At 49.7% G+C, this 15,445-nt stretch overlaps 1 protein-coding gene across 1 annotated transcript; it reads right to left on the bottom strand.

Annotated features, from left to right (window-relative positions):
• Nucleotides 1-1,478: 1,478 nt before the first annotated feature.
• On the bottom strand, nt 1,479-15,029 carry HSP90B1 (heat shock protein 90 beta family member 1). Its single transcript, XM_061572723.1, has 19 exons — nt 14,842-15,029; nt 13,446-13,551; nt 12,113-12,254; nt 11,501-11,617; nt 10,647-10,978; nt 9,911-10,022; nt 9,675-9,797; nt 9,164-9,280; nt 8,587-8,724; nt 8,231-8,308; nt 7,488-7,553; nt 7,022-7,291; nt 6,432-6,521; nt 5,686-5,841; nt 5,038-5,174; nt 4,169-4,247; nt 3,263-3,418; nt 2,424-2,567; nt 1,479-1,772 (listed from the first exon to the last, which is right to left on the bottom strand). Exons 1-19 carry the CDS (start codon nt 14,891-14,893, stop codon nt 1,734-1,736), a joined length of 2,454 nt encoding a protein of 817 aa, XP_061428707.1. The 5' UTR covers nt 14,894-15,029; the 3' UTR covers nt 1,479-1,733.
• Between the last annotated feature and the right edge of the window lie 416 nt (nt 15,030-15,445).

Raw genomic sequence — 15,445 nt, 5'->3', positions numbered from 1 at the left:
CGTCATATTTAAGGGGGGTCTGACTTTGTGACGCAGTGTGACAAGGGGGGGGGGTCAAAAATCGTGACGTCATTTATGGACGGCCCCTTACGTGACAAACCTAATTGGCTGTCAGGTGGTGGCGGGTTTAACGATACATATTTACGCCATCTAACCCAAAACAAAACTCCATTATGAAAGTTGGTCGTCAGCCTTCGTGTTAAATATTGTACATGTTTCTCTACCATCAACCCAGACTGGTGAAATATGGTATAATAACCAGCATTGACCCACGTGCCGAGATAAACCCGAATATAGCACTGGGATTGACAGCACGCGTGTATTTTAGTTACAACAGCATCAAGATACCGCTCAAAGGGGAAACGTTGACTTTTTTATGCCACAGCCCACAAGGGAGAATAGGACATAGATGCAGCAGGTGGTCATGCCTAACACAATGGCAGCTACGAGAGAACCCACCCCCCAAACGGAATCTGCTCATATGCAGGACCTTGAGATGGCAACAGCTTTGCAAGGTCTTCATCCAGTAGTGGCTATTTAGTTTAATCAGATGACAACTTGGAGACCAGGATAGTCTAATTTCAAAGTGACCTGGGGCATTAATCTGCCAGGAGTGGGGGGGGGCAACGATTGCTCCAATCACAAAAGTAATTAGTAGCCTATGAAGACAACCCATTGAATTGAAAACCCAGCCATTAGGCAGAGAAGCTCCCATCCTGAAATTGAACACATATGCCACATTCACAGCCACGTCGGCATTTGCCGATTGCCAATGACCAGGAATGTTGCGGTCGGCGATTGAACATGCACGTGGCACATTAAAATCGATGTCTCCAACCACCCCAAAGTGCCGTTCTGTAAAGAACTTTAAGTACACGTGTGCGGTTATGAAAGACACCTGCCGAATTGTTTACCCTGGACAGCCTGAGTAAAGTCTCTTGCACAAAGGTCCTGCTTGGGATGTTTGCCCAGTTCAAGGATTGCCCCCCCCCTCCCCTCCCTCTGTGTAGGCAGCAAAGTGTTCCAATAAACCCAGGACGAGTTACCGTTCAACTAGGCCGACATGGACTGTGGCATCACAGGACCTTGCCGGATGAAGGGATGGGAGAGGCCTCCATACTGAAGTGATGTGGCCGATTGCCGAATTGTAAACGGTTCTTTGTATGTTAACTGGGCATGATGCTTTTGGATAACTAAAGGTATTGCGTCTGCTTTGTAAACCAGTCTCATAAAATGGTTTAGTTGATAGCTTGTAAAACGTCTCGACCAAAAGAGAGCCTTTCGGTAAAGTCACGTAGGTATAAAATAAATCACCACGTTTCGATTGCAACAGAAGCAATCATCTAAACGTCGTGATTGAATTTATACCTACGTGACTTTACTGAAAGAACCAAAGAGTATGGATCCCTGCAGTCACGGACACTTCAAATCTAGATCAAAAGCGTTAAAATAGACTTACAACAACAAGGCACAGAGCAGACAGTGAATGACATTTTATTAAAAAGTCAAAACAATTTCTTGCGACAGGGAATGGCATGAGGACACCCCAAATAATATACACACACACAGCAGACGTGTCGAACCCAGACCGTTCAAGGCCCACACCTATTCTGTACAACCAGACAATTCAGGTGGAAGCAAGAAGGGTTTCAAAATCCATCCCCTCAGCCCCACCTCCACTGATCCCCCCCAATCGACCTCCACCCTCCCCCCCCGTGGTGCCAGTGTGGGGCTCAGAGTTCATCTTTTTCAGCTTCTGCTTTTTCCGAATCCTGCAAGACACGGGTGAAAAAGGAAACCATCAGAATCAACAAAACAAATTTGTGTGAACGAATGTGTAGGTGTACATAGGTTGATGCGAGCACGCACACCTTGTAAGTGCAAATGTTTACATGTAGAGTATATATTTCGTCACTAATATTGCCTTAAAAAATGGATTAACGAGTGGCAGTAGCTACAATTTAGTAGAATGCGATTTCCTATTTAAACAAGACTTCCTGGTGAAATGAGCATGGAGATGGTGCACGCGAACATCTCGTGTTTACAGCCATGAGCCAGTGGTGGATTCCACTATCCCATGGCAGAGGGGCTAGTAACACAATCGCTGTTTCACTTGCATAGAAAGTGCTACTCGTTTAATCAACCTCTATGGAGAACTTCTTTTCGCATTGTACAGAGCCAACCGCGTCAATCAGAGTTGCAGGGGAGGGGAACTAAACAAAAGGCAGTTCTAAATAAACACTTTTTGGATGATAGGCCCACTAAACCCCTACCAAGGATTTTTTTTTAAAATAGATACATTTATCCTCTTAGTATCGTCCATTGCTCTTCCGTCAGACCAGCCAAATATCAGAGAACCCGAAAGCTTTAGCCAGAGATGAGTAATGGTCTCTCAATGCCCCGTGACCACCAGCACCACTTACTGTGGCATCCTCATCAGCAGCCTTCTTGTCTTGGCTCCCAACGTCAACATCCACCACCTCTTCATCATCATCAGCAGCATCGTCATCGTCGGCATCCTGGTCCTCACTCGCCTCCTCAGCCACGTCCTCCGGCTCCTCATCAACCTTGACGAAGAAATGGAAGGACGGTTTAGCGTCATTACTGGGTTCATATTCGGCTACTAGCCCGGCAAACCCCAAGTTGTATTCCTTGCCATGGCTAAAAACATTGGCTACCAGAATCGGGTAGAGGTTTCAATCACGGCCGGCTTAAACTGTTCACAGGATTTTTAGTGGTGCTGGCTCCATGCACAAACCCCCTGGAGACATATCGAAGGAATCTTGCTGTAAAAATTACATTTTAACGTCCGCATGTTATTTGATATTATCTACGAACATAAAAACCTGATGTATGTGTTGGATTACAACAGTTAATTAAAATACATCATCGTTATCTTAAAAACTGAAAATGTACAAAATAGCAGCAAGTCGCATACACCCTTTAGGCCCACTACACTGCCAAAGCCCACTATACTAATGGTCAAATGCGGCGTCTCCAACCTGCATATGCACTCTAACCCATGCCTTATACCCATCGAATGCAATTTCAAGCACGCACATTTTCTCGAGGCCTTCTCTGCACAACTTTCCAGCGTCGGTATTATTTTCGTCAGCAGCCTCGTTATTCAATCCATGCCACGAGCAGGTAACACACCGATTAACTTACAAAGGGAGAGTTACGTTTTGTAGGCGGACGCAAGAGACTCGCCCTCCGGTGCTAACCAACCGCCGTGACGGACGAGCGCAGCGCTGCAACGCACCTTGGCCTCGAGGTCGATGTTGAGGCTGACGCGCAGCATGCGCTCAATGCGGTCGCTGAAGGAACGCGTGTCCTGCAGGAGGTAGCCGGAGCGCAGCGTCGCCGTCTCAAACAGCACAAGCGCCAGGTCCTTGGCCGTTGCGTCCTCCTCGCTCGCCTGCAGGCAAGGGGACGAGTGGAGATAAATACATCAAAACTTCACAACCGGTCGCCACACCCTCCTGGTAACATCCCACTCATGATTCGGAGGTTTCGCAGGATTTTAGGTTAGGATTCAATTGAAGAATCTGGTAATTACATTTGTCCCGTTTAACCATCTTGTTTTGACCTCGCGCTCGCCCTGCATCCTGGGGGGGGCAGGTACCGCAAATAGATTATCTGACAATTAACAAACCGCCACTTCCCCTATGATTTTATAGCTCGTCAGTTTCAGAGTTGCTCTTTCACCATTTTAGTACATAGAAGTGATTTACATTGATCATGGTGTCATGTCTTGAACGTCCTTTCCCCAATCATCCGTGCGGTCGGATTCCCCTAACACTGTTCAAATCCATGCTCAAGTTCAATACCTTCCCCTTCTCATCCCTGCTTGCGACCACTAATACGATTTACCACCATCGAATGTTGGTCTCTGTATTGGTTCTATTAGCAACATTTTGCACCCAACTCGCACAAATGAGCAATTTTGGCACACAATTGAATATCCAAGAAACCAGAAGATTGGTAATATGAAATGGGCAGGAAGTGGCAAGTTTTTAGAACTGGAATTCCGAAAAAGCCGCTTTAATAAGCGCTTGGCGACCGCCTTCCAGTAACGCACATCTCTCAAATCGGCAGCAAAAGGTGACGACATGGGTGGTGGGCGATGGTCACGATGAAGGTGGTAATCTGCCATGTGACCCCTCACCTGTACACGGGTCAGCATCTCCTTGATGAGCGGGTGTCGTGGGTTGATCTCAAAGGTTTTCTTCTGGCTCCCGTAGAAGCTGTATGGGGACAGGGGTGGAACAAATGCATGCACACACGTAGCAGCATGAGATTGTGCGGAAGGCAATCTTAATTTTATTTGCCAATATCGCCCTTAAAGTAGGCAGTGCACATTACAACGAAACGGGAATAGATGCATTGCTCATCTACATTAGCAGTCCTGAACCAGTGGTAGAAATTCCTTATTTTTATGGCGGTGGCAAATCTTCTCCATCGGGCTGGCAATAACGATTACCACTTTCCCTGCAAGCAGTTCAAACACTTGCAGTAGCGGGGGATACGCCATACTTGGCTTCGATGGACACTTGACAATTCTCTCCCTTTCCCCTTGCAATTCCTCCCCCCACTTCCCCCGCGGTAGTTAGATGTCAACTACCTCACCTGGTATGCAAGGAAGTTATGGGTTCGATCCCAACCTTCACAAATGTATATTTGGCGTTTGCATGTTTTACCCATGGTCGTGTGGAATTTTCTTCCAGTCCTCCGGTTTTCCCCTCCACGTTTAAAATCAACACGCGTTTAAAGTATTTGTTGGCTATAAATTTCAAGCGATAAGACCACTTAATTGGACTATAATTTGTGGCCAGGTCGCTTCTGAAAATAAAGATGGTTCAGTAGGCTTTACCTGGTAAAATTAAAATAGTTTAATAGTTTAGTTTTAGTAGTTTAGATTCCATCCCTACCCCCTATCGTCCCCATCCCCTCTCGCCTAATCTTCCTTCCCTCTGCCCGCGTCTCACCCCCCCCCCCCCCCCCCATGGCGAACCTGCCGGCGGCATGGCCACTCACTTGGAAGCGGCGTCCTTGCCCGTCTGGTAAGCCTGCGCCTTCATGATGCGCTCCATGTTGCCCGACCAGCCGTACTGGCTGGCGACGAGCGCGCAGGGAGAGCCGAGCAGACGCTGTGACACCGTCGCCTTCTCAATCTGGCGCACGTGCAAAGCAAAGAGAAACCCCACAGGGGGATTCTAGATTTGAAGCTTTCGTGACTGCAAGGATTCGAGCTCTTAGTTTTTTCGGTAAAGTCACGTAGGTAAAAAATGAAATTAATAAAAGTAATAATAGAAATGAAATATCACGACGTTTCGGAGGCAACACAAGTCTCCGTCATCAGGTGGGACCGTCACAGCCAGATTTGCTGTATCAAGTGAGGCAGGGATTCCAAGATGCAAGTTCTTAAATACAAGTTAAGGGGGAGGAGGGGGGGGGAGCTTATCAGAATGTGATAGCCAATGAATGGAACATATAGGGAGGGGGGGCGGGGCTAAAAGAGAGCACGCCGTGTACGTGGACGTGTTTGTGCGCCAGCCCCTGTTGGTGCACATGATAACGCAATCGTCCACAGGGAGACTTGGTTTAACCGTGGGGGAGCTGTAGCCACGGGGATACTCGAGGTGGCTTGGTTAACAACTGTGTGGAGGAGGGGTCCACACCGACCTTGTCCTTGAGGGCGTTGTCCTTGAGCCACTTGACGAGGGGCTCGTACTCCTTCTCCAGGGTCTCCAGCTTCTCCTTGGCCTTCTCGCTGTCGTCCAGCTTCAGGCCCTCCTTGGCCACGTTCTGGAAGCGCTTCCCGTCAAACTCGGGCAGCGCCTGCACTCCGCCGCACGCACAGAGGGAGCAGTCGCGTCATCAGGAAAACCCACGGGGCGGCGAGGACGGTTCGTTACGGCCCTGGTCAGACCCCAGGGCTGGGCTGGCACCGGTAAGAACCAAGGTTCACATCGAGGTTTCAGCTGCCCAAACTTCGTTAAACGAGGGCCTCATGTGTAGGGTTTATGGTCTCAGCCCAGGCACCAGTTACTTGAGAAACTCATAGATTTGCACAGCAAATCGAGCTGCGTAGAGACCTGCAGACTCTCAAAGCCGTGATTAAACTGGATCAAGTGTACCCAGTGGGTCTCAGCCTGGGCACCGAAGACTTAATTCACATACTTGCATAGCGATCCATAAACTCAGACCCAAAACGTATCAGACGATTATGAGCCAAGCTCTCAAGTGTAGCAAGTTAACGGTCCGAGCAGTCGGCAGAGACTGCACCAAAAACATTTTAATTTTGTGCGTTTCGCACATATTCGCTCAAATCCCAGCTCTCGGCACTTAAATCAGCCAGGCTTGCTGGCGTGCGACGGGCAGCAGGCAGGCAAAGGTTACGAGAACAGCGCCCCCGTGTGGACGCTCACCTGTATGCAGTACTCGTCCACAGCCTCGGTGAGAAACAGCACCTCGTAGCCCTTCTTGAGCAGCCGCTCCACGAACGGTGACGACTCCACCTGCCACCACACAAAGACAAAGGTTCCCCCCGTACCATGTAGCTGTTAGACTTTTGGGGGGCAAGTGCCAGTAGAGGCTGGCGCAGCACACAAAGGGGCGAGTGGCCAGCACCATGCCCGGCCAGTGATGATGTTTACACTGCACACACCAAGATAATCATTTGAGGTGAAGTTGAACTCTGTGAAGTGGTGGGGCAGCAGCACTGCTCTGTATAGCATTTGCTACTGCCGGGTTTGGCAGTGTGCACACATGCACGAACACTTAAATTATAGTGCATACATCACAAGCCTAATACATTTTAATTAATCAACGCATGGTCACAGGCCTACTCCTTCCACAGCCTCACTACAATAGCCATAAAGACCACACAAAAAATAAGCATGGCAACAAGACTGACAAACCGCAACCGTCAATCTAGACAAATTACATTCACCAGGATGAGACGCCAACACTCCCAGTGACCACACAACAGCATCCCACACACACCACCATCCCTCACCTCCTTGCGGTTGGCGCCGGCAATGAAGTAGATCTTGTCTTGCTTCTCCTTCATGCGCTCCACGTACTCCTCCAGGCTCGTCAGCTTGTCCGTGCCGAACGACGACTGGAAACGCAGCAGCTTGGCGAGGCGCGTACGGTTCGAGTGGTCCTCGATCACACCCAGCTTGATGTTGGTGCCAAACTCCTTCCAGAACTTCTCTTCGTACGACTCGTCCGCGATCTTCTTGATCATGTCCAGCGTCTTGCGCACCAGCTTCTTCTTGATGACCTGCGCCGGCGATGATGCAGCGAAGAGGGTCACAGATATACGGACGTTGAGAACTTCAGAAGTTTATCCCCCCCCCAAGCAAAACTCAATGCGCCACGCTGCTGTTGGCAGTATTCAAATCAGAAGTACGGTGATGGAGAAACGGCCATCGTGGTACGAGTCAAACAGTGAAGATTGACACCCCGCGCCAGCTCACCTTGAGCAGCTTGTGCTGCTGCAGCGTCTCTCGCGACACGTTCAGGGGCAGGTCGTCAGAATCCACCTGGGCCAATGGAATAGACACATCTCTCGTCAGGCACACGATAAAATGTGGGGCAATTCACTTGCCTTGCACAACGCTAGGTCAGCTTCTACCATAGGAATGTAGTCTACACCGGTGACTTAGAGCCACCAATGTTGCCTATATATAGCTGTAACAAATGTTTTCCAGCTAAAAGCAGTACCAACTCGACTGTTGAAAATGTGCCAAATGTCATTTCTTAGTCCTTCTATAATATTAAACTTTACAGCCACTTAGTCCAACTTGTACACAGGTATTAGCTTAAATTAGTTTCAACTAGCAGTGTGAGAGGAGTCTCCCCCAGCCCCTTGATTCAATGAATTGTCACAAGTTGGGATAATTATCTAATATCCAATATTCTTATTTATATTGGCGAATGTAGCATCATCCATTGTATGGATGAAAGCTTTCCCCCACAAGGTCAGTTATTGGGGCCGTTTCACCATAGTGCGCCACACTGGTCAGTGTATTTTGGTGAAGGGGAAAGAGCCATGGGATCTGTTTAGAGACACGCGCTACCGATGGCCGTGGCCGAGAACTGAACTCTGGTCACTGGGTAGCCCAACGCCGGAGATTCGATGCACGAATTGGGCGCTTACGAATCGAGCAAGCGCTCACGCTGCCCTCGTTAAGAGACGCTTGCAGCCGGAATGACTCACCACTCCCTTGACGAAGTTCAGGTACTTGGGCATCATGTCGTGGAAGTCGTCCGTGATGAACACTCTCCGGACGTACATCTGCGCGACAGCAGTGCGGGAACATCCCCAGCACCTCCCATTAGCAAGGTTGGCTACGTACGGTGCGCGAAAGAAGTTCAACATACGTACAACATCCGATTTGCGCCGTGAACCCAACCCATCGCCATCACGGCGCTCGTGACAGCACGGTCGTGTCGGTCGCATCAGCAAAAGAGACGTTGCCGCTTGCAGCAAAGCAGTGCCGTCAGAGCGCCATCGCACCAGCGTCTCGCCGGCGTCAAGACTAGTTTCGCCCGCTGGCACATCGTCCCGTTTACCTTGATGAAGTCGGTCTTCTTGGTGCCGTACTCATCGAACATGCCGCGGGGAGCGCTGGTCGGCACAAAGAGGATAGACCTGAAGGTCACCTCGCCCTCGGCCGTGAAGTGGATCCAGGCCAAGGGCTCGTCAGAGTCCTGCAGAATGAGACGCACGCGGTCAAGGGAGAGGCAGTGATGGGTGAGGGAGATTGGATCGTGGTTTAAAGTCATGGGAATCTATCGTGGTGGGGTTCATAGAAAAACTGCCAATGGCATTAAAAAAACACCTCATTGCTCACTTGAGTAGGCATGGCCTATTAACACTTTGCCAACCATACATTTCAGAAACGTGATTTTATGAACTAGATTACACTTTGGGCTGCAGTGATGGTGCATCAGCTGGCAGACTGCACAACAAACCGTTTGAAATTCTAGCCAACATCTGAAGCAGTCCTGGGCTATCTGCTTCACTAGCTGACCAAGCCTGGTAACGTACGGTCAAACTCACAATACGACAGCGCAGGGGAGGGGAAGAGGCAAGATGTGGGGGTTTAGCAAAGAGGCGGCGGCGGAGGGAACAACAAACAACAACTACCTTGGAGAAGGACTTGTAGAAGGCCTTGTACTCATCGTCCTCCACTTCCTTGGTCACTCGCTGCCAGATGGGTTTGATGTCATTCATCAGCTCCCAGTCCCAGATGGTCTTCTCAACCTGGGAGGGGGTGGCACAAACCGCTCGGCATGTTATTACGACACTTGGCCAATTCCAACTAGGAGCGCGACGAATCCGCCATGACGAGTCGCGCCTCACCGTTCGATTTGAGAACGTATTAAGGGTCTCGTTCACACCTTGCTTGTATAATTGTTCACATTTTGTCAGTCCCACATTAAACGTGAATTTTATCGTTATCACAGTCGTGCAAAATAATTAGGGCTCAGTTTTTACGTGTTGTGTTTCAGTAAACAAAATTTGTGGATAGGGAATGTTTGCAACATGGTGTTAATTTGTTTTCCAATTATAATCTTCTTTCGATTGAAAGTCCTTTCAACAATTCCAAGCAGAGAGCTGGTGCGATACTCAAGTCCAACAATCACAATGGTACTACCTTCTTTGTCTTGGGTTTCTTCTCGTCTTCCTCTTCCACCTCCACATCGTCTTCCGAGTCGTCCGCCTTCTCCTCCTTGGCCTCTTCCTCCTCCTCCTCAATGGGTTCTTCAACGCTCTCGGTCTGCCACGGGGCGAGAACTTCCCGTTAGGAGGGTGTGCACGCGAGTAAAACCTGCTGCCGTCGATATGGGCGCTGCGTCGCTCTCGTATGTGAAACACACGAACACCACGCACCTTGCTGCTCCACACGTAGATGGGGAAGTTGATGAACTGAGAGTACTTCTTCACCAGGTTCTTGATGGTCTCCAACTCAAGGTAATCTGCAGCTTCTTCCTTGAGCACCAACCTGAACAAGAGGCACCAGAGTAATTAATTAGAAGTTCAACAACGCGATTAAATTAGAATCAATTATTGTATGTTGTGATACACACGCATAGAATCGCACATGGGTGGGTCAATGCTTTTTTACGATTCATAGGTTGTATGTCATGAGTTGATGTGACCCCCCCACTCCTCCACTACAGCTACTCAAGGCCATTACACATTCACCACAACGTTAAAACAATTCTTCATATCAGGACCCTGAATTATGACAATTCAGACCCTTATCCATTTATTGGTCTCTCACCAAAACTACCTTAAATGCCCCTCATCAGCAGGGCTATGCCAAGCATGTCTACCACTTGGATGGAATACTGCATAGGAAACCAAGTGGTGTACGCATGGGCGGTGGGCCAGGAGATGAGCGTAGCAACATTTGGTTCCTGGACCCATTTGCACAGAGCTTTGACAGCATTATAACGTTACTACCTATAAAGAATGGGTGAAGAGCAGCTTCCAGCCCGACCTGTGTCTTGTTCTAGCCATCCACCAACCACAACTGTGAAAAATGTGGCCGTACCAATGGCTTGGGCCACGACGACATCCAAAATGAACAAATTTAAAACCTCCGCCAACCGTCCGCACTCACGTGATGGTGGTGCCGCGCGCCAGCGTGTTCCCTCGCGGGTCCTCCGTCACCGTGAACTCGGACGAGTCAGACTCCCAGATGTGCTGCGTGTCGTTGTTGTGCTTGGACGTCACCACGATGCGGTCGGCCACCAGGAAGGCCGAGTAGAAGCCCACGCCGAACTGGCCGATGAGCTCCGAGGTCGACTGGCCCTCGGTCGCCAGCTCCTGCGCCCGGCTCAGGAACTCGCTCGTGCCCGACTTGGCGATGGTGCCCAGGTTCTTGACCAGCTCCTCGTACGTCATGCCCACGCCCGTGTCCGTGATGTGCAACAGGTTCTTCTCCTTGTCGGCCTGTGCGGGGAGTGGGGGAGAATTGGGGGGGAATAATTGGGGTGAGAGGTCAGATGGGTCCAGATAAAGGATGTAAAGAGTGCGGAGTTGGGAGGTGGCCTTGAGACTCAGAGGTCAGAGCGTTGAACTGGCAACGGCCGAGGTCCTGGGTTCGAATAGAGGCAAGTCACCTGTGATCAAGTCAGGAGTTTAAATGTAATGAGTTGATGGTCAGTCACCAATGATAGCACAAGGAATGTATAAACAGTTCTTAGTTCACAGAATATGACAGCACCAGCACAAGAGGAATAAAAAAACTAAATATATCACAACAATGCAGATTTCCTCCCGGAATTTTCCACAACACAGCCGGCATTTCGAGTGACGTGGAGGAGGGGAGGGCTCCCAAGCAGTGGAGAAGGAGGGGGGCCAGGAGAGAGCGGAAAGCGTCGCACAGCAAGGCTGTGACACCAAGGTCAGTGTAGAGTCACAGTCGAGGACGATTATAGTCGACAGCCATCACCAGGGACACCAAGGTCTCACCTTGATCTTGATAGTGAGCTCATCGGTGGCATCCAGAGCCTTCTCGTCAGTCAGCGACATCAGGCGGATTTTGTCCAGGGCATCGGAAGCGTTTGAGATCAGCTCTCGGAGGAAGATCTGCAAAAGAGAGCAGTGGCGACATAGTTAAAAACCAGTGCTGGACAACGTCCACGATAAACAGTGGTGACGCCTCATATGCGCACGACCCAAGGATTGTGTCCGACTGAATGAACCGGAAACGTTGGGGGAAGTTCACCCAACGTACGTCACCGATTTGCCACGCCAGCGCCCTACAAACCCTCAAACCACCATGAAACCCAGCTCATAACGAGGATGGCCAACTCTACGCGACCCCCCCCCCACCCCCGTCCGTAGAGGCCACGCAGATAACGGCATGTGGCAAAACAGACGATACGATTATCGTGGACCTTGTATCATTCGACACATCGTAACATCGCAGAATCGAAGCAACCTGTGTTCTCAAACCACAAAGAGGTCTCCTCCTCCACCGCCCGAGCTTTGAAAAAAAAAAGCTAATTCTTTCATTAGCTGTGAATAAACAGTTGGGTCCTTGCCACCATCCATTCTCACAGCCTGGCCCCTTCACTGTACCTCCTTGTTCTTGTAGAGGGAGTTGATGATGAGCTTCATCATGCGGTTCACCTCCGCCTGGAACACGTGTTTCTCCGCTTTCTCCCGCAACTCCTTGATCTGTGCCGCGTTCAGCCCATCCAGTGTGATCGCCTCCTCTTCCCTGCACGGCGGAAGTGGGTGGTGGGGGTTCAGGGTTGCAATAGATTTTATTCAAGGGTCAATTGGGTTTCATCTCAAAATTGCTGTTCATGTAGCAGATTAGTGCCTGCAGGTGGGTCAAGCCAACTCAACACATACAACATGTACAAATTGAAATACATTAATTCTGACTTCAAAGTAACTGCAAGTGATGTAAAAAAATAAAAAAAATCCATTTGAATCATTGCGTCATTAAGTCTATCATCAGCTTCCAGGCTGCCAAGAGGGGACAGGGGTGAGGGTAAAAGGAGGAAATTCGGGGCCTCACACAAAAGAGGGCTCCACAGCAGGCAGAGGCGAGTGGACTAGGAGTTGCATTCTGCCCCCCCCTGGCCTCCAGGAAACTCTAGGCAGACCATAACCAAGCTAAATATATATAAAATAATAAACTTCATTCAAACTCAACCTACCAATGGCCAAGAGGCCTCCCCCCTCCCTCCCCCCTAAACTGTGTTGGTCACAGGGATTTTGTATCACCATACTTCACCACGCCTGTCACTGCGAATTGGCAAATGGGGGAGGGGGAAATTAGTGATGGCCAGGAATCGTCTTTGCAATTTTAACAGATGGGAAAACAATGGATTGCGTATGCAATTGCCAGCGTTAAATATCAATTTGAGTCGATTAATCTTTGCAGAGCCTGCTGGCTCCAGTGGACATGCCAGGAAAACACGAGGACGATGGTTGGAATTACCAGCGAAAAGTCACTAAAATTCATCTTCGTGGTTCTTTCGGTAAAGTCACGTAGAATGGAAATAATAAAATAATAAAAATAAAACATAATAAAATACAATTCTCTGTATTTTATTGTTTTATTTTTATTATTTTACTACTTCTCTTCTACGTGACTTTACCGAAGGAACCAAGAAGATGAATCCCTGCAGTCACGAAAGCTTGAAATCGAAAGTCACTCAAATTGTTGTGGAGTTTACTCTCCAAAACACCGGTGTGCTGAACGTGTAACCAATTGGCACGTTTTACGTGACAAACCTAACCAATTGGCCGTATCGGGTGGTGGCGGGTTTAACGACAGATTTCAGTGTACGTGCTCTAACCCATAAAATTTTGTAAAACGCGCAAAACGTCAGCCCTAACATGGTGGTGCTGCCGCGGTGCGGTGTCGGTGGCAGTGCGAGGAGCCTCTTTCGCCCACCTCTGCACAACTTCGTCGTCCGTCCGCGAGCCCTCGCGGCTCTTGCCCAGGTCCTGCTCCACCGTGGCGTCACCGTCCACCGTCGAGTCGTCCGCACTCACCGCGGCTGTGGACAAAGGAGGAGGGGGGGGGGGAGGACGCAGTGAGGAGGAGCGTCGAGACGAGAGGTGCCTGGGGGAGAAGTGGTCACTGTGGGGAGCGGTGGTGGAGCGGTTAGCGCGCTGCGCTACGAACCCGGCAACCCGGGTTCGATTCCCGCTCACGGCCAATGCCAGCGACGATTATTTGAACCGGTCCTGGGCCTTCCTTAAGGCCGACTCAGCCTCAAATGAGTACCTGGTGCGATGTGTAAACATTGCCACGAGGGAGACAAAGGCGGCCGGGCGTGGTGTTGGCCACCCACCCTCGTGTGCCGTGCTGGCCTTCATAGGTGCTCGCTAACAGCACTTGCCCCTACAGTCTGTGCAGGCTACACGGGGGATCTTTGTCATGTGGAGGAAGTGGTGGGGGAGGATGATGGAAATATTTGATGGCCGATGAATGATTGTGGTTCATGGACATTTAGGATGCGTTGGAGTTTATGGGGCTTGTTAATAAACCTTTTTAAGCGCAGCAATCGACCTTCTGCGCACTCTCCAGGCTCAACTTTTGCGTTACTTAATATGGACGTGGATGGGGAGAATTTAAGGGGCAAGTGCGGTCATTGTTTGTATCTATCGATGAGGGGATTGCCAAGTTTAACACCGATTATGTAAATTCTGTAAAACTTCGATTTCATCAGCATTGCACAGCCTCGACCCCCTCCCCGCCTCAAACATTTGCAAAAACAAGGAAACATTTGCACGACTCGATATTTAACGTACTCCAAGGCACAATCCCCACTGCATTTTCCCGGGACATGAACATTATCCCGAATCGTTCGTTACGTTGTGGCAGTGGCAGCTTGGGCGAGGCCTTCGACCAGCAGTGGATAGACCACGGGCTAGGGCGGTGTGCGACCCAGCACGACGATTCGTAGATTCGTCGAGATTAAAGTCGCGATTCGATTCAAGAACCCTACAAATTATTTTTTTTGTTCAACATACGACGTCAACATTTGACACGGAATATACCGAACAATCAATCGCCCCGGGGGTTATTTTTTTTTTAATTGGCAATCGTTCAGCAAAATGTGTAAAAATTTCACAACGGCGACGTTTGACACGAGGAAAATGTGCCTTGCGAAGACGGCACAGAACAGCAGTCTCGAAGAGTGGAACATGCTAGAAAGCGTGCGCGCGTTACGCCAGGCGAAGGTTAAACGAGCTATTTAATCATACGCTCGTCAATGTGTTAACACCCGACGCACGGCGAAGTTTATAACGCATTAACAAAAATTAAACAACCGTATACTCACAAAACGTCAGAAGTGCACACAGCAGGCCCACGAGCCACACGCTCCTCGCCATCGTGTTCAGCCTTCAGTCGGGGAAAGAGTTTCTATAAATTTTGATCTTTGCCGAGACACACAAAATGTTCGCGGCGCGAGTGAAAGTTCGCACGCAGCGACGCCGCCGACCCGCAGACGGTGAAGATCCCACAGCTGAGTGCGAGCGGGCGGGCGCTCCTCAGCGCTTATATAACCTCCCGCGTGCCCGCCGCGTGGACCAATCAGCGGCGAACACGCACGGCGAGTGGCCAATCGGAAGCGTCCATGTGCGAGCGGCCGGCGCGCGGGGCCGTGTCGCGCCGTGATTGGCTGCGAGGTGCGTCGAGACGTCGGCGTTTCCCGCATAAATTATGCTAATTGATGAACGCTGTTTTTCACGTTCATTGCAAATGTTTCGGGAGTGGTGTGAGGCATGAATGATGCAAAGCTGTCAACCCCCTTTCAATCAGAGTACGGAGTTATTGCAGTTATTACAGACAAATTCAGAGACTGTATTGATCAGCCCCCGTTGCCTTTCTAAATATCAACGTTCATCATACAAAGTCCCATCACAATAGACAAACACAAACAA

The sequence above is a fragment of the Lethenteron reissneri genome, chromosome 51 (genome assembly GCF_015708825.2).
Source record: "Lethenteron reissneri isolate LAM-NWPU_2019-01 chromosome 51, ASM1570882v1, whole genome shotgun sequence".
Lineage (NCBI taxonomy): Eukaryota > Metazoa > Chordata > Hyperoartia > Petromyzontiformes > Petromyzontidae > Lethenteron > Lethenteron reissneri.
The sequence above is the reverse complement of the archived record's forward strand: the minus strand, read 5'-3'. Positions and strand labels throughout refer to the sequence as shown.

Coding starts and splice junctions, on each gene's coding strand:
- HSP90B1 (XM_061572723.1), bottom strand. CDS start 14,893: ATGGCGAGGAGCGTGTGGCTCGTGGGCCTGCTGTGTGCACTTCTGACG. Junction 9,281..9,674: donor AGAAACCCAAGACAAAGAAG/GTAGTACCATTG, acceptor ACCCCCTCCCAG/GTTGAGAAGACCATCTGGGA. Junction 8,309..8,586: donor AGAAGACCGACTTCATCAAG/GTAAACGGGACG, acceptor GCTGTCGCGCAG/ATGTACGTCCGGAGAGTGTT.